This window comes from Halyomorpha halys, unplaced genomic scaffold, assembly GCF_000696795.3.
Source record: "Halyomorpha halys isolate HHAL.00 unplaced genomic scaffold, Hhal_1.1 Scaffold152.1, whole genome shotgun sequence".
Taxonomy (NCBI): Eukaryota; Metazoa; Arthropoda; class Insecta; order Hemiptera; family Pentatomidae; genus Halyomorpha; species Halyomorpha halys.
The window spans coordinates 415,796-440,440 of record NW_027109315.1 but is presented as its reverse complement, the minus strand read 5'-3'; the positions used below and the strand labels follow the sequence as shown (position 1 = coordinate 440,440).

Sequence of the window (24,645 nt, the reverse complement as noted above, 5' to 3'; positions counted from 1 at the left end):
AAATTTTTTTTATGGCTTCTATTTGTATTAACAAATTAGTGGATTTGGTCATTATAAATTTGTACAATTCAAAAAAATTACAATCAATGAACCATTTTGTTACATATCCAAGACATTGTATTTCAAGTTATTGTGTATTTTAAAATTATATAGCAACAATTAAAAAAATCACAGGTTCAATTTTGGGTTATTGTTTTTATAGTAGATGTTTATGTGCAAGTAAATGGAATTAACTTCAGCAAATATTACTTATGAAGTTTATTTTGAATATTTTTTATAAGGGAGAGAATAATTGGAATCAAAAATGCAATTATTCAAGGATTTTTAATTTGGGGTATAATGTTGTTGTATTTGACGAGCATTCTTTAGGCTTTATTGATGATGCTGAATTACTCATGGTGAGTTTGGACATATTTAATTTATATGATCATAAAAACCATGTTATTATGACTATTTAAATGTAAAATAGAGTTTATGTTCAATTATTTTTATATCTTAAAAGACATTAATTATTAAAATATGCTAACCCCTTAAAAAAAAAAATTATATATTATTTATACACTTATTCAATATTATAATTTGTATTTTACTAATATATGGATTAATTCTTCTAGAAATCTTTATTAACTAGCGTACTCCTAATTAAAATGAAGCAAAATTTTGGTATTTCATTTAAAAAGACATAAGGTTTGAATATTTCTTTTAATAATTTTTTTTTAATTTTGTTACGTGATAATACTTTTTTCTTTAATAATTATACTTAAGATAATTATATCTCCAATTTACTATAAATATTAGTAGAGTTAATTTCCGACTTTTAAATTTCTATTTTTTTATGAACACAAAATTTGTAGAAAATGCACTTTTGAAATTGTATTTTACTGTTTGAAATGGATGGCATGTTATGAGAATCAGATTTTTTTTTTTAATATTGCAGTGACTTGATTTTTTAAATGCATATAAAATGAGTGATATCTGTGTAGTGAAGTTTGGCTTCACGGTTGTTTACTGTTTGTTAGTTTATTCAATAAATTACTGAATTCTTCCATGATTGTAGTTGTCGTAAAGGTTCTGTCTTATCCTCACATTTCAATTCCATTATTCTCCTGCTAAAAAATGAGAATGATAGCGTTAAACTATGATTGTTAGCCTCTATGGTGCTGTAACGATGGTCAACTTAAAAGTCCTTGTCCTTTGCATGCTTTTATTCAATATTTTTATTAGTTTTTTTTTTATTTTCATGAAAATATTATTTTCCTTTGGGGGAGATGTGACAATGAATTTGATACATTGTAGCCACACCTTAAGAAAACATCTCTTACAGTAAATGAATAAATATTAATTTTTAAAGATTTTGATATTTGGTTATCATTTTTTAGATTTTTATTTAATTTTCAAATATTTATTAATTTAACTAAATATTTGTTCGACTTTTCAGTATGCTAAGGTTTCTGTTACATAATTTGTATTGCCTAGACCAATATTTCTCTTCTTTTTTTTTAATCCTAGGCACCTTGTTTTAGTGTTAAAAACTTTGATATCATCTAGAACATCCATCCATCAGTATGAAAATGATAATCATAATAATATTATGTTACTTATAATAATGTAATACAATTGAGTAATGACACAAATTTCATAAATATTTTCTTTAATTGGATAAAGTTTTAGAAAATGTTTCTCGATTAATTTTCTCCTATGAAATGATTTGTAAAAAATAATATAAGATCAAATTTGTTCATTATAGTAGTAGGTTATAAGACTTACCTACTACTGATACTGGTATTTGGTAGGGAGAACAAGTCCAGCAAGTGGGCCTAATGGTCCTTTTTGCCAACCGCTGACAGCTACCTAGATTGCCACCGCGTCACTTTTCTACTAAGCAATCAGTCCTTTTTGAGCAATTTTTGATGTGGATTTATATGAAGAGTTTGTTGACTTTTTCTTTAGATACATCTGTTTACCTTTTCACTCTTTCCAAGTTGTATTGGTGTTCCGATATCAGTGAGTCCCCTTGAACCTAATGTTTATCTACCCCAGAGAGTGGAAGCCATATGTTAAGAACCTCTCTCTGGATTATCATGAGAAACGTTCCTTGCAAGTTATAAATCAATTCTGGTTTATATCACAATTAAATTATTGGGGTAATGCAATAATTCAACAAACCCCATCTAACCAAGGCCTTGCGAATTAGTGCTGAAATGGATTATTTTAATATTCATGGTTGTTACAGCGATGAGCCTCAAGTTTTTTTCTAATTAAAAGATTAGTCATTGATATTTCTCTTTCTCCTACCCGAATAGCTGATCTGAATAAAACTTGTTTGTTAATCTTGTTTTGTTTTTTTACAACCATACCAATTTTTCCCAACACTATCAATTCTGTGCAAGTTTTCACTGAATTTTCTCTCTGATATTGTCTTTTTGTAAAGGTTATTTGCATATCCCAACAGTTGAAATAATTGATTAAAAATGGTGGTCCTATTTGGGTTCCTGTGTTTCTGGTAATTTTTCTTTGGTTACGTTAAAAAAAAAAGATGTGGTTGGATATCTAGAAAGATATGCTATACTATCCTAGGATGTTGGATCCTAGATAGGAACCTTACTCAAATGTCAGTCTGAAATTCTTCAGGTGTCAGTTCAGCTTCTGCCTCCTAATACTATCATTTGCTATTTTAAAACGATACAGAGATGATGCCTAACATAGTGCAATAAGATCTGTACTTATATCACTCTTAAAGAGTCATTCTTATAGGAAAGTTGTGATCCAAGTAGCCTCTCCTCCGTCCTCGTTGGTAGTGTCCTAAACTTCTGGGATGCTTTGTGCATAAGACAAATCATAGCTTTCTGCTAACCCTCCAATATCTTCTCAGAATATTTAAGTAGGAATTGACTTGAAAAAAATAAGTTGATTCAGCTTGTTTGTTGTTGGGATCTGATATATAGGTGGTTATTCTTTTTCCCGAGATCTGTTTACAAATTATGTTATTGAATCCTTAGTATTTAACAAGTTTTTTTCTAATTAAAAGATTAAATATGAAACTCTTTCTATAACTTATTTTAAGATCTTTCAATATACAAAGATTATTTTTATTGTTTTTTTGTAAACAGGCTTATAAATAAAATTCTGCATTAGTTTATAGCTTGAAATTCTGGTTGATACAGAGCTGGAACCTGTTCTGATGTATAGAAAGAATAAAATATATGCACTTAAGGAAATTAATTTTTCCTTATACTTCATACATACTGATTTTAACTGGAACAAAACTTCCGCATTTTTTTTTTTTTTTATGATTAAATCAGTGTTTGAAAGGTTAAGCCTAAATTTTGTTGATTACTGTTCCACCTTTTACACTTTCATACATTTATTAATAACTTATGTTATTTTTTTCTTACACTAATGAATTGTTTCTTTTGTTTAGAGGAATGATTTTAAACAATTAAATTTAATACTTATGAAAAATATTCTGTTTTATAATTTTTCATTGAAAATTCTAATCAATATGCATTAAAATTTCTAATGCATAATGTATTGTTGAAGGTTATTTTAATCCATCTAATTTATAAGCTTACCGTGTATATTTGTTTTAAAATGTTATTCATTTTACCAGTAACAATAAACTGTCTGATACAATTATTCATCTACACATATAAGTTATAATTTCTATCTTTGTCACATTTTTATACATCATTTTGTAAATTTTTAGTTAAATTTTTTTACTCTGTTATGCTTTTATCTGAATTTCTAAAAGAGTTATAATTTTTTATATTTTTAATCTATCATTAATATTTTTTATCATCATCAAAGGCATATTTAGATTTTTAAAATTTACTGTCTGTTTAAAAAATATTCTGAAAAACAACAGAATTTGTTATTGGAAAATTTATATAGCAACAAACTGTTCAGAGAATCATGTATATTTATCATAATAGATAAATATAGGCAACCTAAAGTAAATTACAGGTCAGATATTTTGTAATTCTCAAGATGCATTGTTTATTAAAAACACACAAACAAAATCAAGAGCTTAGACCTTTAATAAAGAATATTGTTGGTCCTATTGAAGCTTCAGTGAATTTTTTTAATCTTGCTTTAAATAATTAAAATTAAAATAATGAATGACATAAACAGTTTATATGAACTAAAAAAAATTCTTAGATATTTAGGAAAATAGTATTTAATTTAATGAAGTTGGACATTAAATCCCTGTTTTCGCAAATAATTGAATGTTAGTTAATTAAGGGAACTTTCAAAACCTATGATTTGTATGAAGTGAAGCTCAGAATTTATAGGAACAACAATAGCATTATAATATTGTCATCTTTTATAATGTATTATATATTAGAAATTTTAATGTATTTAATAAGAACAATTTTATTGCAGTGTAAAATCCTGGAGATAGGACAAAACTCCTAAATGTTGTGGTGACAAATGTCTTTTGATTAGAATTTTATATAAAAACATTATTAAACAGAAGATTTTTCATAAGGATTTCATTGAATAATTTAGATAAGTTCTTTCTATTAACATCAACTTAAAAGATTTAAAACAATTATTTTTGCTTGCCAGCCTAAATATACATTCTTTAAAACATTTATGTCCTGTTATTGATTAATTAAAAAACAAAACAACCAAATTCTTTCATGTTTTCAAGTATCTTATAAAACTGACTCAAGTTTTCTTATTTTGAACACTTTTTATTATAAGCCTGTTTCTGTATCTTTAATTTTTTTTTTTTATTTGCTACTTTGTAATGCTCTGTATAAGAGAATAATGGTGAAGATGGATGAAATTAGTTTGTATTGTTACTTTCAAATGTTCTGATATTTTTGCATATGAAAAAAATTATTTTATGAATATATGAACATTTAGTTTGCATTAATGGGTTCTAAGCATTTAATTGTTTTCTTTTGTACAACCCAAACCACCAGTTTTTAATGATTTAGCTCAACTCTTAATTCATTTTATCGTTACCCATAGAACATACATTATTATAATTTGTCAACCAAGTTTTATTTGTTTTATTTTATTTTGACTAACTCACTGTAGAATTATTATATTCCATTATCAGTTATAAAATTTTAGGTATGAAATATATTTGGTAAGAAGTATAGTTTGGAGAGTTAAACAAGGCTTGGCCCTAACCAAGTAAGAGCTCTTCTCTCTCATTCACAGTAGCCGTATATTAAAGCACTAACACACACATTTCTTTTTTACCAGACGACACCTATTTGAGATCTGATACCAAGCCGCCTAAACTTGGCAGAGGTAATGAGCACTAATTTTATTATACACTAACATAGGGGCATGAAACATTTTTGGAAGAAATGATTAAGCACTTTTGATGTAATGACTAATCAAGATAGAACTTGTAGCTATATTTATCATTGAAACTTCTTCATTCCCTTTCTTTTCTTCATCCTTAACAAGCCCTTTGGATCATGTGTACTGGGCGAGTCAAATTAAATTGCGTATGCTACACATCACTATTCACTTCCTATTTACAAAATTATAGAACACCTATTGTTCAGCCATTGGAGTTTTTATATGAATTGTTCTCTATTATTTAAAAATGAAATGAAATGCATGATTAAAGAAACAACATTGGTAATTAGGTATTGTCATCTCAAGACTATCTTGTTGAATATTATCTTCTTGAAATGCTGCCGGTATATGTATAAATATTAGTCACCTTCAATTTTAATTTTTAATTATTACATCTTATCAAATTTAATTAATAGACAAATAAAATAAATATCTATACTATATTTTCTTTCTTTTAATAAATAATCTCTTTTTACCTATGCCATAGTACTCAAGTACGAAAATTAGTTAGTCACATTACTTCAATAAATGGGCTATAACTATGTCACTGCTACTTACCTGCCAAAGGATGGATTATTTGAATTGTTTTGTCTAAATTTATTTTATTTATTCATACAAAGTAACCGTTTTAATGTTTTTAGTTATGTATTTGATTTATTTTACACTGTTATTGGTTTTAAATAACTTGAATAATTCATATTAATTGATAGAATTATTAAATATCTTCTACCTATAAAAAAAAGGTTAGTTAAGTGCCTATGGAACTTATATTGGTATATGATGTTCAATTATTCAATCAAGTATGTTTAGGCTATTTTAAAACCAATATTTTGATCATGAAGTTGATGTTTTAGACAAAATAATAAAATTAGGTATTTGATTAAGCTATTATCAAATAAAATTATTTAAGTTTACAGCTTTGACATACTTTGCCCAGGTACCCTTAACATTCAAAATTTTTTGCAATATTTATTATTTATTAAATCATGATTTAATCAATCCCAACTTTCTACTTTAATATTTGTTCATTATTTTATTTATGAACCATAAAATTAATAAAGTAGTTGTGTTATAAACAACTAATAGCAGTGTTGAGTATATACCGGCAGCATTATATATGGGGTATCGGTGACTAATGGTAACTGTTGGACAGACAAGTCCGTATCGTTCGAGAAGTCCGTCTCTTTCTCCGACGAGCCACCTGACATGAATTCTCCCAAGCAGCACTCCCCGCAGCACCCAGGTAAAATATAATTTCACCAAAAAAAAAAAAAACTAATGTAGATACACATTATATATATGTATATGAAAAAAAATTAAGAAAAAAAGAAAAAATTAGTTTTGTGCCTTCCCATAGTAATATAGTTCCTTTTCTTTGTAAAGTTGAGAAGGAAAATGAAAACTTTTTATTGCACCCTTCAGTACTTACTGTATTGCTCACCATGTAAGTAGTGTGATAAGTTTTAAAATTAAGATCAAATTAGACCTATACATAATTCAATCTTAACCTTTCTTTATATGAAGTAACCATATTTTAAAACATAGCTATTCAATGCTAGATGATTAATATTCATGATTCTATCAGGTTATCATTTTATGTTTACATAGTGAAAAGTTTTTATGTGTCTATCTATGTAATAGAACTTAACTTAGGCAGACTCATTGGAACCAATGGCAGTTCTTATAATTTAGCACTTGATAAGTGATACTCTTAAAGTTCACTGTATCGGCAAATGTTTAATTTTTTATTTCAGTTTTATAAGTTTAGGTAGGTACATCAGTTACACATGAAAAAAGGTTTTGAAAGATAATTTTATTTATACAAAAAAAAAAGAAAAAGTGAGCATTCCACAATTATCATTGATGGAATTAAACTATCAAAAAATTATTTACTGTCATTACATGAGTCTATATAAGTGAGTTTAGTGAAGGCTAATTCAGCTCATTCTACTTAATCGAAACATCTTTATTTGATATTTTCATTAGAAGAATAAAAATGAAGATTTATATCACAAAAACATTGCTTGGTTGGGATAATGAAAAGTTGGAAACAAACTAACCTTATAATAATCGAGAAGTTTATTGGAAAATTTAAAATAGGATTTTGAGAGAAATGGATTTTCTTAAAATTCTGTCTGTGATGCTCCGCCAATTATTTGAGTCTCTGTTGTTAGGAAACCTACATTGGAGTGTCTCTTAAGAAATCCTAATAGTCTCCAAATCAACAGTTATTAAGATTATAAAATATCCACGAATTTCTGTCTATTTATTCCACCATTAATTCAAAATCTTAAAGAAATGATGTTGAAGGTCAAGAGAGATGTTTCATCGTAGTAACTAAAAGAGGTATCAGTGTTTCTGGACCTGTTATTGAATGTAAGGCTGAACAGTTGACAAAGAAACTTCAGGAAAAAGTACACGGAAACAATGTACTAATGTTGTCTGGAACTATTGATTTTTACTTTAAAAAGATTATAAAATGTGTTTAATTTCAAATGTTTTATTAATATGGTTGCTCATTGTAAAGTAGGGTCACAAATTTATATTGTAGGATTGCATAATTTTTCAGCAAATGGAGCACTTACATTCAACTGATGATTGGTTTATTCAGTGAATGTTACCTAGCACTAAAAGAGCTTTGTACCGCAGAATATACAAAAAGCACAGTCCCCTATGAGTTCAATTACACTGCTGTGGCTGATCAATAAGCATAGGATTAAGGATCAAGCTTGCAAAGTGGCCAATACTAAAGTACAATTATATTTCCTATTACTCAAAGTGGCCAATACTAAAGTACAATTATATTTGCTATTACTCAAAGTGGTTCAATAAGACCAAGAGTTCTCAGTTCCAGTCAAGGTCATCATATTTACGTAATTGCTTCAGTTGCAGGTAGATCTATTTTATATCTTACCTATGTAAAAGGGAGATGTGGAGGTCTGATCCAGATTTTTGAATTAGCCAACATTGTGATGCCATCTTATTGGTTTTTCTTATCTTGACTTCTTTTCAATATCTGGACTACTGTTCATAAAAATAAAACAATAAATAACATAGTGGTAGAATGTTTGATGGTTTAATAATAATTGAGAATGCTTCAATGTGTTTGTCTAACAATTTTATATTAATAATCCCTCTTAATGAACTAATGAATATTGTCATTTTCAATTTCTATTACTTTCCTTACCACCTAGGTAAGGGGAGTCCACCCATTAGTCTGTCTGTCTGGGCCAGAATAATTTATTAAATGGGTTTTTTGCCCTCTGATTCCAATGTACCAAATCGGATCACCTGTTAACAATAATCAGAAATTTTTTTATTCCATCAATTCTAGAGTCAAAACGGCTCTGACAATGTTGATTTAACTTGCCTCAAGTCTTCTCCGTAATGCTCTTTAACTTTTCATTTATTGGATAAATCCTGAGGAAAAAAATTTGAAAGCTGGAAAAAAAAGTTATAAAAACAAGAAAATTCATTTTTGCACAACTCTAAAAGTAATAAAATATTATAAAAATTTTATTGTAAATTATGTAGTATGTCATATGAAAAGTAAATTTAAAACAAAAAATCATAATAAGACCATTATTAGTAGAGATACGGTTTGTACACATGTTTTTACTTTCCTTATTACTTAAGTAAGGAGGATATCATTATCGGGTAAAATTTTCAACATGCAGATTTCAATGGTTCCAAGCATTTTTAAGTCCCCTAAAGTCAAAAAATACATTTTCAGCCATCAGTCATTATTTCTGTGTGTCCGCATATTGAAAATTGTACCAATATTTTGGGTCAGTGACATCCAAAACTTTTTTATTAATTTTTAGAATAAACCAAAAGCTATACATTTTCTGGAATATTCCAGGTACTCATTTGAAAGGTCAATAAATTATCTAATAACCTAAAAAAAAAAAAAAAAAGTAAATCATAAATTATTAGCAAAGATACAATAAACAATGTTTTTGTTGAACATTGCAATGAAGAACATACCATGTTTAATTTTTGTAAAGGAAACGGGATTCATACAAAGAAAAATTTACATTCTTTTGAAATTGTTTAAAATGTAATATGAAATACAAACTTGGTAAAATTTCTTGCTTAGAGATTTAAGAATCATAGGCTATAATTTTAGTTTGAATTCACTCAAGTTTGTTTTTATAAACATATTAAATGAAAAAATTTGAGAGTATGTTTTTCGGAATATATTCGCTTTATTGGAGGCATACACGACTCTCATTAACTGTCATTCATCTCAGCACTTAAGTGCAACACATTTTTTCTATTTTCAATCACTAGGTAAGATTTTTCTTAAATGTATTATGCCTACTTCTAGCTCATAAATTATCAGGCATCCCATTGGCCATCATGGTATGATCTGGACTTCTCCACACCTGAATGTCTTCAGAATCTATTGATTACACTCTATTTCATTTATTATTCTTACTACTTTATTCTAGCCAGAGTGAGAAGGTCGAAATTCATTCCGTTGTTTGGGTCATGAAATTAATTTTAACCTGCCTAGGCTGAATTTGACCCCATACGAGGACTTGAGGTAGATAAGATGACATCTAAACACTGCACCATCATGACCTTTGTTTCCATCAGCTATAATTCAATTAGATATTGTCCACCACTTTTATTCTTATGAAATATTTTGGTAGGTCATCATGATTCTTATAGTTATGGACTTTACTCTGTTTCCATTAAATTTCGAAGGACTCTTTTCCTTTCTTATTTTTCCAAATGGTGAAAATTGATTATTCCTTAAGTAGCTCCTAAAGTCAGTGAAAGGTCTGATTGATGTTCGAATGTCCCTTGTTTGGCAAGGTTTTTTTAACTCGGCCCACAATAAGTTTGAGATCATTTAACTACAACCGATCTACTAGATATGAAAATCCTGTTAAATATAGTTTCTATTGAATCTATTGTTTGAAAATGTTTCTTACATTAGAATGTTAAGCTAAAATTTATTTATTTTTTATTTGTTTAAAATATATTTGAAAAGATAAATTATGCAGCTACTCGTTTGTCTCTCCTCTCAATTAATCTCGCGTTAAAGATGTTTCGGGAAGTTTTCTCATTACTTTGATTTAAATTATGATTTATTACACTAAATTTTTTAGATTTTGTTTTTTTATAGATAGTGTAGGATTTTTTATTTTAAACACATTCATGATGTATTATAGTTATTACATTAAAATATCTTATGATTATCTGTTAAGAGAGGTTTAATTGGATTTAAATGAAACCATTTAGAAAAGATTGATGTAAAACAAAATTTAGACATTTTTAACTGACTAACATTTAGATATTCTTTTTATTATTTATACTTTATATAGCTGAAAAACATTCTTAATGTTATGTTATTTTCCAGGCTATTTGAAACGAAGTTGAAACCTTGTTCCTATGATATTTTTTTTTCAGATTTCATTTAATTTAATTGACCAATTTTGGTTAGAGTTAATATCTAATGGGCGGGCATTACATTTTTTCTTTCTTTCTTTCTTTTTTTCCTTTTGATTTTTGTAATATATAATTTATACCCTAATTTTAAGATGTAATCTTTAAATTATTTATATTGAACAATCATTATTTTTTCATAACCATCTTAAAAAATACCAAGATAGATTTTATTTTATTTAAACTATTTATTTAATACTAATGTTTATAAGCATGTTTTGAAATGTGAGATGGTGGAGGTGGAAGCTTTACGATTAACTGCATCCACTTTCTTCTATTGATCTGGTTTCTGCTGCTTTCATCTTCATTCATATGTTTGATTGTGGGATGGTATAAATGTACCTCACAGATTTGGTTAGTTTTACCATAGAAAATTCGTAGTATTGGTCAAATTTCTTTTCTTTTCTTTTATTTTTTAAAAAGTAATAGTGGGCAGCAGTAACAAATAAGCATGCCTTCCATTTACTAACATTGTTTTCCCACCTTGCTTGCCTGCAGCTGAGTCGAAACCGACGAAACCAGCTATCAAGTCATCTACTCTTCCCCGTATGTCTTCGCAAGGTATGTTGTTAACCTTTTAATTCAAATAATTTTTGTAAACCAATATTTCATTTATTAAGATCTTAAATGGGGCTTTTATTTAAATTAATCTATTCAACTGAAGAGTTCTTCGATGATTTTAAAATTTTTACTCCTCCCCTCAAGTAATCGCTACAAATTTTGGTTATTATTGGAATCTTATAAAAGTAAAACTTGGAATGGAATTCCTTTAATAGCATCATCAGGGCTGACTGTAGATCATTTTAATTCAGTTACTAATTATTTAAGGATCATCAGTACAGAATACTCAATTCCCATTGATTATATTATTATTCAATACTTCTTTTGATGTTTTTTATTAAATGTATGATTTTTACAAATACACTGTTCATGCTTTTAAATTTCATTTTTGAGCTCTGTCTTTAATCGAACGTTACTGTTTAGCCAACTTTTTGAACAACTCTTTTTGGTATCTTGTAATTGAGCATGTCCCTTTTTTTCTACCTTGGACAAGAGGAAAGTATTAAATTGGTATAAAAAGTACTAAATTTACTTTAAAAAGTTACAGTAAATGTCAGACATATTTTAAACTATCATTTAATAAAATCATATAATATTTATTATATTATTTCTTTTGTATTATCTCAATCGAAAACAATAAGTTTTCGCCCTATAAGTTACTTCTAAAACCTTTATAAGCAAGATAGAATGGTAGAATAGCTCAAAATATAAAGAAATGGTTTAGTTTACATAGTGATGTAATATATTTGTATGTACAGCATCTACTTTTTTATGCCAACAATTCCCTTGTACAGAAAATTATTTTAGCCACCCTAGAGATTACTGAGGTGGAGGTCAATAGGCTTACTTTACCTAAAAAGTTTATTTATCTATTACAAATTAAACTTTATCTTAAATGATAGTCTATACTGTTAATCATAAACTAAATAATATGGACTGTGTCATTGATTCAGTAACTCAAGTCCATATTATTTAAGCAATAACATTATATTCCTTTTTATAAAGTGGCTTTTCTTTAGCATTGGATCTGTTCAGCAATTTTAACAATAGCTCGTCCATATAGATAACACATTTATATTTTAACCTTTCTTCAAAGGTTCCCTAGTTTCTTCTCGTTTATGATAAAATGTTTAGTTGATTTATTGAGTTAATAAGTTAAAATTTGGTCAAGCATTTGATTGTAGCTCTCTTTTAACTCACTAATAAGTATATCCTTTATTAATTTTCTAACCTACTAAGTATGCTGTTAATAGTAGATTGATTAATAACGATTTTTCACTTTAATTTGTATTATTTTTCATAGACTAATTCAATATTTGTATAAAAATTATAAATATATATTTTATAAAATGAAATTTATGAAATTTTGTAGAGATTATACTAATAAGTATGCATAAAAAATTTTATGATTTAAAATAATGGAATTGTATGCACTGTTGTCAAATTTTATTTTCGTTTAAATCATATGCTATGATTCATTGCAGATCGAGATCGACATAAACCCACACCCCCTCCGAAGCCTGTTTCACTGTCACCTGGACAATACGAAAGCAGAAATGTTTATAGGGGTATGCATTCATAGTCCCATGCTGGAAGTATTATTAGTATAGTATCATTGATTGTTATATAATAAATATTAAAACAAAATGTTAATAAAATAATTTTGTGCTTTAGAATGCTGAACACTTTTTATGATTATATTAATAATGTGAATGCCAAATTTGTTATCTCTTTTCAGCTCATTACCCAAATCTTGTTTCATTACCACAACAGTATTAGTTTTCAGTTACTGTACCTTTCGATCAGTTACACTTTGTTACTTTGGATTGGCTCTAGCTAAAAATAGATTTTTAAAAATCATATTTAATGTATTCATAGTTTTCCTGATAAGTTTATCTAAACTTGGGCTTTCACTAAATGTGAACGACTTAAACTCATACTTCCTTCATATTATTAGATGTGAGCTTTGTAAGGATCTTAGGCATTATCGTTTTTGAGGTAAAGTGATCTCAATGTCTGCGAGCGAGTTTGATATATAAAGATAAAACAAAAGTTCAATTCATCGTATCTTTGCTAATACTATTCCAATTTGTTTTATTGAGAATTTCACCACTTTTCAAATTAGTGGCTATAATCTTCCAGGATATGTATAGCTTTGAGTTATTAGACAAACAGTTTTGAATTTTTTTTTTTTTTAGCACATAATATAAAATTTTTTCATCAAACCAATGGTTGCACCATTATTAAAAATTTCACTCAATCACATTAATTTATAATGGTATTAATTGTTCGATTATTTTGATTTTACTAATATTGATTGTATATTTTGATTATAAAACATTAAGTGATGGTAACTTTGCAATTTTAGAGCTATGATTGAAAGTTTAAAGAATCTCTTTATAAATAAGATGTAAATAAATATTGGAATAAAGTCCAAACCATTAAACGCAAAAACTTATTATTGAATTTATAACTGGTATGATTTTAATATACATTTTTAATAATACTAACTCATGCCCATCAGTTTCCCAAATGGAGTGCTATATTGACTGTGTACCCACCAAACTGTGCTAGGAGTACCTTAAGGGCTGTGGAAACTTTAAGATTCTTGATTCCTGGTCAGAATCTAAAATCCTTGATTAAAAATTGGTTGATGTAGTTTCCAGTTAGGAAAGGTAGTCTGCTCTTTTTTATAAGGCTTGATTTAAAAAAAAATATTTGCCTATAAATTCATTTATTGGTCTTAGATTAAAAATTATATTAATGGTTAGTACATAGTATATGTAATTATATTATGAGTATATTAAAACAAACGGAAAAGTGTATTTATTTTCATCAATTGATATAGGAGAGATGAGAAAATGATTATTTTCTCATATTGTTATTTTAAATTGATGACTTTATAGAATAGGACTTAATCACATAATTCTGTACCATGAAGTTCATAAACATCTTCTAAACTCATGTTTTCCTTGTAGATCTGCAACTAACAGCTGAAATGTATAATCATTTGCGAGGTTTGCAAAAGAAAGCAAAAGATTTGCGCCAAGAAGTTAGAGCCCTTAGGAGGATGTCTCAAGCCCAGGCACATTCAGTCAGAGAAACAATTAGAGATACATTCCTAAAAATAAGGTTTGAGGTCACAATTATATCAAGTAGTATATAAATTAAATTTGACTAAGAAATTATCACCTGCAATTTTGTTAGGGCTGTATTAATGTCTGCCGGTGGAGAGGGACTTTGGTGCCCTAATGGCGATGAAGCGAGGATGAGGGTTAACCGAGAAGGAGATCTGTATAGGCAGCAAATGTTGCGCCTTGAATCAGATTTAACGTAAGTTACTTTGAACCTTTTCACCTCTTTCACTGCCTTTGATTTGTTTAAAAAATTAATTTGGCTTGTTCATCAATAGGTTAATTAATAAATAAGAAGTGATGAAATAACTCAAAAAATCATTTTCAGAGAACTTGAAGGAACTGTTGAAGAATTGAGAGGTAATGTGATTAATAGGAAGACCAGAGTCAATATGTCAGATGTAGAAAGTATGGCACTTGTTTTGAGCAAATCAAGGTAAATAAATAAATATATATATACATATATATGATGTACTTTATTTTAAACTCTCATTGATAAATTTTTATCTGTTAATCTAAAACAATTAGATTAATAATTTTAATTAGTATGAAAAATATATCAACAATTTTTTTTAAAGGTATATTAGGTATATAAGTTTTTAAAGGTCTTTTCAAAATCAGATTTACCACGTAACCATTAATTTTTTTGCCATGTAAAGTTCAATAACATAGCTATAATTCTCCATGACTCTATATTCAGAAGATGAAGGGTTCTATTTATGTTTTATGGATTCTGGAATATTAAAGGGACATTTTATATATATATATATATATAATGAAACCCTAACGAACCCGAAGGTTCAATGCTGATACTACTAAATGCTCTCTGCATACATCCTTCCAGTGATGCCCCTCAAAACCCAATTCTACTAAATCAGTTTTAATCTAATCCTTCCATTTACGTTTCCCTCTACCCCTCTGACATTTATTCGTCAATGTTTACCTATTGGATCAGTGTTAATTAACATTTTAGGGATCGCCCTACAACCTTACACGCCCATCTTATTTGCCGAAATGCTATAACCTGAATTATATTTACCGGGTGTCGGTCTCTTAATTCAGTGTTGTGTAGCCTTCTAAATTCTCCCATTAATTCATCCTTTTTTGGTCCGAATATTTTGTATAATACTTTATTTTTGAAAACCTTAAGGTGCTGTTTATCTCATAGTGTAAGAGGCCACGTCTCGCATCTATAAAAAAAAGTGGGAAGAATAATAGTTTTGTAAATTCTAATTTTTAAGTTTTTCGATAGAAGGAGGGAGCTAATGAAAAATAACAAGCATTCCCCGCCTTTAACCTAGCTTTTATTTCCTCATCAATTTCGATTGTTCTACTTTAGAACCTAAATACTGAAACCTATCTACCTGTTCAAAGGTATTTCCTCTTATATCTACATCACTGAAATTGCTAGCGTTTCTACTGTTAACCATGTATTTTCTTTTATCCGTATTTATTTCAAGACCTAGTTCCTTACTGGAGTTTATTAACATGGTTGTATTTAGTTCTATAGTTTCTTTGTCAGCACCCAATAATACCAAATCATCAGCATACCCAAGCAGCGGTATCTTACCACCAAAAGTTAAATCCTTTTCGGTATTCATCAAACTTTTAATAACATATTCTAGTGCTAGATTAAATAAGATAGGTGACAAAGAATCACCTTGTTTTAAACCCGACTGGACCTGGAATTTCTCAGAACAATGATTTCCGATTCGTTCCTTATTAAACGTGTTGGTCATTCACATCTGTACGAGATTTACTAACTTCTTCGGTATTCCCTATTCAATCAGAATATTATACAGCTTCTAGTGGTCAATAGAATTGTACGCCTTTTGGAAATCTATTTAAAGCTGATGAACTAACCCGTTGTATTCCAACTTTTTCTGCATGATTTGCCTTAATGAAAGAATTTTATCAATGATAGTTGAATGATTTTGTCTAAAACCACATTTTCAGTCTCCGATAATTTCTTATAATAAATATTTTATAACATACAGAAAGGAGTGAGATTCCTCAATAGTTATTGCAATCCGTCGTCGGCCCCTTTTTGTGAACAGGAATAAGTAGAGACTCCTTCCAATCCTCAAGCATCTCCTCAATTTTCCAGATCTTTTTAACCAAAAGGTGTAATTTAGAAACTCCAATTTTTTTTTTTTTTTCCGCCAAGACTCCCATTGGAGTCCTATACTGCCTAACCATGGTTGGGGGTCAAAGTTCTTCATTTTGTGGTACCGCCACTCAATGAAAAAAGTCAACGTTCCAGGCCGGATTCGAACCGTCACCGCCAATAGACATCAAATTGGTAAGACTGTGTCTTAACCAGTGAGCTACGGGCGACCCGAAAACTCCAATTTTACCACATGCCTTGATTAGTTCTCTTGGAATATTGTCAGCAGAATTGAAGTACTAATTACAAGCTACGTAAAGCTGAAGCTAACAGACAGACCCAGAACCAAATTCTCTCCCTCCTAGTGTTTGTGGAAAGCAAGGCAGCCTATCTGTCAACTTAGGCATATTTGTGGTAACTTTAGATTGAGTTGTGAGGAAGGAGATATCAAATGCTGTAATTTAAAGAAGGGGGACTGCCAATCTAGTGATTGCTATTAAATCTCTACATAAAATTCCAAAGTCTTGTAAGACTCGATAATATGTTTGCACTTGAAGGTTTTCAAAGTTAGGTTCTGCATTAATTCATTCATTATTAATTGTTTGAAGCTGAATAACTATGATGAATTTAATTATCATCCCAAATTATTTACAGTAAAACAGTTGCTGAGTTAAAATTACGTTTTCCAAGTCTTCAAGATGCTATAAAAGGAGTTATTGCACAAGAAATGGAAAAGGTGGTAACAGAAGAAAAGTAAGTTGATATTTTTCAGTATTATTTTTTACTTTTTCTTTCACTTACCAACTCTATTTATTAGGGGTATTCATGATCTTTAGTTTAACATGTTAAAGCGTTGTTAAGTGGGAAAGGTTATGTTAAATGAAGAAATATTTCCTTCTTTTATCATGTTAAAATGATATAACATATAACATGCCTGAGAGTCTGTTACTAGGTTTGTTAATTGGAGAATGATGTCACGCAACAGACCAGCTGAGCTCATCACCGTTTTGTTTGTTCTGTTAGGTTACTTGCTCGGAGTTTGTGTTTTGATTGTGTTAGTATTTTTTTTAAAATTAATAAATCAATGGATGACAATAATAATAATGCAATGACAGTTGCCAATTTACTCATCTTGATTCTCTTCCTCACAAGTTAGAAGATCAGCAAGGCACTCATTGGAGTGAAAACTATTACACAACTTTCACTTTTAACTCACTTTAGGCATGTTGTAATAAATTACTTTAATCAAAACTTATAAATAAACAACTACATGAAGTTGTGGAAGGAAAGGTTATTAAACAAGTTGCTCAGAAAATCCACTAGAACCTCTTATGCATTTAACATGTAACATGACTTTAAACAGGGCTGCTCACAATCCTATACTTATAATATTTAACAAGGTAAAACATTTTACATTTAACACATCATGGATAACCTTATTATTAGTTATACCAATTGCTTTTCATTACTTTTTAAATTAATTTTTATAAATTAATTTTTGTTTATAACTGTGTTGACATAAACATTTAATAATTCTGTTTAAATTTGTTTCCAAAATTGTAATTCAAGTATGCTTGTAGATTTTCATATTACAATCATTTGTTTATAGTATTTTATTTCTTTTACTTTTCTCTTCATTACTGGATTACATTTTTGAAAGATAAAATAGAATTATAAATCCTTAAAATGACTAGTTATTTAATTTGGTTTTAACTCCCTTATGTACCCTAACTAGGATCAGGAGGACAGATTACCAATTTTTTTATTATTAACCATATTTTATTGTTTTGTAGAAATTGATGATAGATATTTCGATTTCCTTTTTTCTCTTTTAGTTATTCCTAAAATTACTATATATTTGTTATTATTATTACATTGTTTATTATTATTATTATTGGTAACAATGACTAATGACATTATTACTAGTTGTTGCTTACAATGAGAACTGGTAATTTTTTTCTAATAAACAAAATTAAAGTTTTTTTAGAGTAAGGTTTTAAAAATTAGTCATTTAAGCCCCCTGAGAGTATTTTAATGTATTCAATTAAAGATCATTTAATTCTACATTGATATGCTGAGTTTGATCAAAATGATTTGAGCCATTTTTGAGAAAATCAAATAAATATCAAAAATTTATTCAATAAAATGGTACTCCCGGTCGATTGATTTTATATAAAAAGGTGCTGTCATCTCCCATGCATATTCCCACGTTAAATATGTAATTCCAGTTTCTTAGTACTTTTCATTTTTGAGCGAGGCTGTTCACACACATGTGCGTACGCACTCCCTTACTCACATATCATTTTGTGAAACTATGTTCTGTGAACTCAGGTGACCTCAAAACATTTATTTCTGTGGAAAACTCGAATTTATAATTTTGCACAATGGCAATAGTTTCCGTTACTGAAATTCCATCTATAGGTAAGTGAAAGTAAAATGAAAAGGAGTTTTTGATCAGAAATGAAATTACAGTTTTGTTTATGATCATATCAGGAAAACATTTCTCATTTTATGATTATTAATTTTTAAAACTTAAGTGTTTTGTATTTCAAAATATTTGTTTTCCAATATAAACTGCTTTTCATGTATAGCTGACATAAATAATTTTCTTTTAAATTACCAACTTTTTTTAAAAATGAAAATCCTCTGAATTGAAGTTAAAATTAAAATTCATAATTGATTCAGAATTTTTCGTTATTTGAAAATTCATATTTTAGCTATCTCAGATTTTAACATTCATATTCAAATTTATTTTCCTATATTAAATTATTTAATAATAAGTTAAATCTTGTTATAAAGGTAAATTCTTTAGAAGTAGATGATTTAAGAAATTTCGGATTGTTCAATAATTATTCTAAATAAAGAAAAATGTTAATTTTGGTCAGATTAAAAAAAAAAAATGTTCTCAGCATTCAATTAAAGTCATTAAATTAATACAATAAATAAATATATCACGTTTATTATTTTATTTAAATTATGTTTTTTAGTTACTATTAAGGAAAAGGAGAAAGGAATGTAGTTGTTAATAAGGAAACTTTATGACTGTAGGTTCCTAAAGGATGAACCTGAGAGATTAGAAAGTGCTTTAAGGAGATGTAAGAAATTAACTGGAACTCTAGTCACTCTAAAGCGGTAAGGTTTTGTTTGTGATTGTAATTATTTAATGCCTCAATTGATTCTTTACAATGCTGCATGTTTTTGAAGATCTATTCCATGTGAGGTTCTCAACATTAAGAAAATTATATGTAATTAATTACCTATTTTTATTTTATTTGTGTTATTTGTTTTCAATTACCACTTGAGAGAGGAGTGATGCATGTAACTGTGTAAATTTATAGTAACTTTATTAGTCCAAAAAGTTTTTTAGTAATTTTTCATAATATTTTTTGTATTTAGACTCAAAGCTTTAATTTAATCTAAGCTGATAGTATTTCCTGTGTTGGTAATTTATGTTGCTGGAAATGTTACAATTGCTTCCCGTTGTAAATTGAATGATAGTTATGAGAACTTTTTTTTTTAGCAAAGATTCATTTTCAATATCCTTAAGACTGTTTAGTGAATAAGTTAAACTTTTTTTTCTTTATTATTAATTTTTCTCATTGCATGTAGTCTACATTACCAATACTACAAACTACACCCCTACAGCTGGGATAGGAATAACACTAATGACACTTACCCACTATCCATGATCCCAACCAAATGTCTATCCCATTTTATGAGTGTTAACTTGTTATAGTATTTAGTAGCATCAGAAAGATCTATTTTATTTTAATAATTTATAAAAATACATTGGTTTATGTCTCAATAAAACTATGAGGTTAAATTTTCTTAAAATTAATTTTTATTGTTAAAACAAAAAAAAAAAAAACTGGTAAGAAATGTTTATGTAGTTAAGTTGATGTTTATCCTCTTGAATATTTACAGGTTAGCGTCAGTTCAAGAGCAACGACTGCCTGAAAGCAGACTGTCGCCGAGCTTGGATGAAACCCCACCAGTGACACCCACGTCCGGGAAGGTAAGCTCTCCTAGCTCTACCCTTACCCCTTGGCCTTATTCACAAAAACACACACGCCTACAACCCCTTATTCACCAGACACCACACACCACTCGAAATTTATTAACTTTATTTTTTGTCATATTGCCACTTCAAGTTCGGATGGAGGTGGAGTTCGCACTTCAGAGAAGCTGTCTCAAGCCACGAGTAACTTTCAAAATCTCACTTCTCTCTATCTCTTTTATATATTTTTATATTATAATCTTTCTTTTCTTTTTTTTTAGTTTTTTTTTTCTAAATTGTACTCTTACTTTTATGATGAAATTGGTCTCATTATGTACAGTCTTTCGGCCTGCTAAATTTTTTTGCATTCATGTTCTCATTTTTTTTTTTTTTACCACTCATTGTTTGTCTAATTTGTTTTAAATGTTATTGGTGCTTTGTCTCGGCATCTCTTTTTGTGTTGAGGATTTTGTTGAAGATTACTTAATGCGATGACTACCCTTTCCTTGAGAGTTGAGGTTACGTTCGCGATACCGAGCATGAGCGCCATTGTTAATCCTCTTCCTGCCTACACTCATAATCTCTCACATTTATAAAATCACATCTTATCTTAGTATGTGTTTGAACATACAAATATTTTATCACTGAAGCACAAGTATGGCTTGTTATCTTAGCTTATTTTATAATTCTTTTATTATTGAATCACATTGGATTTTCCTTTAATTAACTTACACTGAATTATCCTATAAATTTCTTACAGTTTATGCATCACCATTTGTGATTAGAAAAGATAATAAATGGAATATGGTTCAGGTCCGGTCAAATTAAACTCAAATAGTAATATTTTGTACTATTTTTATAAAATAGTACAAAATAAAATAATGGTAAAAAAAATTGCACAAAATATTACTATTTGAGTTTAATTTGACCATACCCGGACCATATTCCATTTATTAATACACACGGTCAATCACCAATCTTCCAGCGTGATTAGAAAAGGTTTTATGTTTATGTTGTACACTTTTAGTTCCTAATAGTAAAGTGTTAACTTATACACTACTTCAACATAATTTGTTTTTTTAGTAATTTAAAAAAATGATTTAATGATAACAAAAAAGACAATTGTATCTAATATTATATACTTTTCATTATTAAAGATGATCCGGGTGGCAGTAGGATCCAGGCTGTTCAAGTAGCAAATAAACTACTTATTTGAAAGCACTGTTTCAATTTTTGTTACAGTTCTTCATCCTGATTTTACAGCTTTATGCTGACTTGAGCCATAAAGATGAACCTGCATCGTGGGTCATAATTTTGGCTTTAATAAATAGTTTATTTGCTATTTATATATCCTTTTTTTGACTATTACTCTGATCATCTTCTTCGAATTATATACGGTAATCTAATAAACTTCCAACATTTTGATTTTTAACCTTATTTATTAGGTTATTACTTCCTCATTCAGGAAGTATTCTTGATCATTGTTTTTTATTTAATGATAATTTAATTATATGTCCAATGAATCCTGCTAGAAAAAAGGTTTACCCCTTACTTCTTTATAGCAATCATCAATATTTAATAATGTTTCCCCATATTCTTATTATTACTATCTGGTAAAAATCAGTACATTAGGGTAATATTTTGTTTGTTTGCTATAGCTGAGTAAAAATGGGAAATAATTTTGCTAGCATAAAATTGGTCAGTTTGTAAGTTAAAGGATACAGCAATCCCCTTTCCCTGCTATATATATAACTTGCCATCTCAACGGTAGCCCTTATGAAGGCATTTTCCAATCCTATATGTTATATTTAGGCCTTGAGTATTGTTCAAATTTAACCATTTTACTCATTCAGGTCAGTATTAAGCGTACTTGTTTGAAAAGTGCATAATTATTTTTTTCCATTGATTAAATTTGTATAATTAAAATTATGTAACCTATTACGACGTTGAAAAGTATATAATATAATATTTATGAAGTTTTGTAATATACTACTCATGGTAACTTTACTTTTTTATTTTACATTTTATTTTTCATTTTTTTATCGAAATACTTTCACAGTTGAATTAGTGAATGCTATTAGCCATCATGCCATGATAAATGATCTAGTTCCATTGTAAATACAATTTATAGCCTATTTTCTTCTTTTTTACTTTATTTTTAAAGTTGGCACTCCATGTAGCAGTTATTGTTTGCAGTTTAACTGTGAAATGTATTAGTTTTAGCTTCAGTTTTTTAATGCCATTATATGTCTGGTTGGTCATTGATAATAACTTTCTCTTGATATACACTCATTTTGAAATTAACAAAGTTTTTAACCAATTGACATGTTATATGAAGATACAAGCGATGAACCATTATAATTCCTTAAATGAATTCCTTTTCTTTCCAACATAATCACATTAAACATTAAATATTTGTTAGCTGTGGACTTAACCTCAACTAGAATGTGGCTCGCTGAACTTGAGTGTTGAGGCTAGCCTCAGGCTGTTTTAATGCCAATGATGATGATGATGATGATGATGCATTGAGACGTGATGAAGCATGTTTTGTGTGCTCTCTCTATCTCACTTGAATGTCTCCACTACCTCATCATATTAACGTTCCTCACTTCCTCTTTCCTAATGATTTCATTCAAGATCAGATCTAGGTTTTCATAATATTTTTTCAAAGATGTAACTCGATATCCGAAGTTCAGTTAAATCAATTCATTAAGTTATAAACGTGTTTGTTACTTTTATAAAATAATTGTGCTATATTAATTTCTACTTCATTCACATCAATCTGAGGTAATTATTAAGGCATGTTTGAACATATAGTACTTTTGTTTATTTTTAAATTGTTCAAATTTTACATTTTAATTAATTCATTATAAAAATTTAGCTAATTAAAAATAATGGGTGCATTTATTATTCTTATCTGCCTAATTGTTATTCCATTGATTAAACCTAACTTCTACAAATAGTTTTATTTGTAAAATTTGCATACATTATTTAGTATTTTATTTGGGGCTATTTAATTTTTATTTAAAATCGGATGTTAAAATAAATGTAATCACTATAAAATAAAATGAGGTAATTATTAAAAATATATCATTTTTTTTAGTTGCATTAATGCATAATATTTTTAATTTATTTTATAGATATAGTGAATATGTATATGCATTTTTTGTTTCAAAATCCACTACAGAATCAGGTATGCCCCAAAACCCTGGGCATGTATAAATGGTCTGATTTAGCGAAAGCGATCCACTGCATGATAGCCCTATCCCGCATTCTGTATGTGTTCTCTTTACGTCAGATACGTGAATGTTTTTGTTTTTATCAAAACGGCGATTTTTATTATAAACGATTTATCTCCATTACTACCAATTCCTGCCCCCCATTAATGTTTGAATGTTAATTAATTGTTGAATGTTGTTTTAAATCTATGTGTTATTATTATTCTGTGTTCAGTGTTATTTATAAATTATGTTAAAGCCTACTTTTGAAAGGCTGTTGTGTGTTTTCAAATTAAGATGTAATAATATAATGAAGCCAGTAAAGAAAATTAATAAAGAAGAAGAAGAGGAAAAATTTATAATAGTTTTATGTATTTATGCAGATTTTATTATTGTTTTTGAATTCTATGTTCAGTTATGAGTTCTATGTAAACTACTCTTTATTCATATCTGAAAAATTTTGTTTTCATTGAATGTTACAATTTATTAATTTAAACAATCATCTACATAAAATTATCAAAATTTTAAATTGAACATCTGAACAGGAACAGTGTGATATTTTGTTTTTTAGTATGCCACTCAAAATTTTGCAGTCTTGTGAAAAATAAGTATTTGTGGTTCATTATACCTCATGTTTTTAACATCCTCTGTACATTTTAACGATGATGTTTTGAATATAATTTTTAAGATTGGTCCCCAAGTTATGCAAAGTTTAGTAACATTAGTAGTTAAAGTTTGATAATCCTTATAATGAACATTCTACAAACTGATATTTAGTTATATTTGTCGTTTGTTTCATTTTCTCGAATATTTGCAAGTTGAAAAAAGTAAAATTACATTTTTAAA

At 28.2% G+C, this 24,645-nt stretch overlaps 1 protein-coding gene across 1 annotated transcript in view; it reads left to right on the top strand.

Moving 5' to 3' along the window:
• The window catches only part of LOC106678649 (coiled-coil domain-containing protein CG32809), a gene marked incomplete in the record, with an annotated part of 525,778 nt that overhangs the window by 477,931 nt on the left and 23,202 nt on the right, over positions 1-24,645 (top strand). Inside the window, 10 exon segments of the mRNA XM_067047514.1 lie at positions 5,221-5,268; positions 6,479-6,568; positions 11,281-11,343; positions 12,828-12,911; positions 14,322-14,475; positions 14,551-14,676; positions 14,806-14,913; positions 17,239-17,337; positions 19,633-19,716; positions 20,509-20,599. Coding sequence (XP_066903615.1) covers positions 5,221-5,268; positions 6,479-6,568; positions 11,281-11,343; positions 12,828-12,911; positions 14,322-14,475; positions 14,551-14,676; positions 14,806-14,913; positions 17,239-17,337; positions 19,633-19,716; positions 20,509-20,599 — 947 coding nt within the window.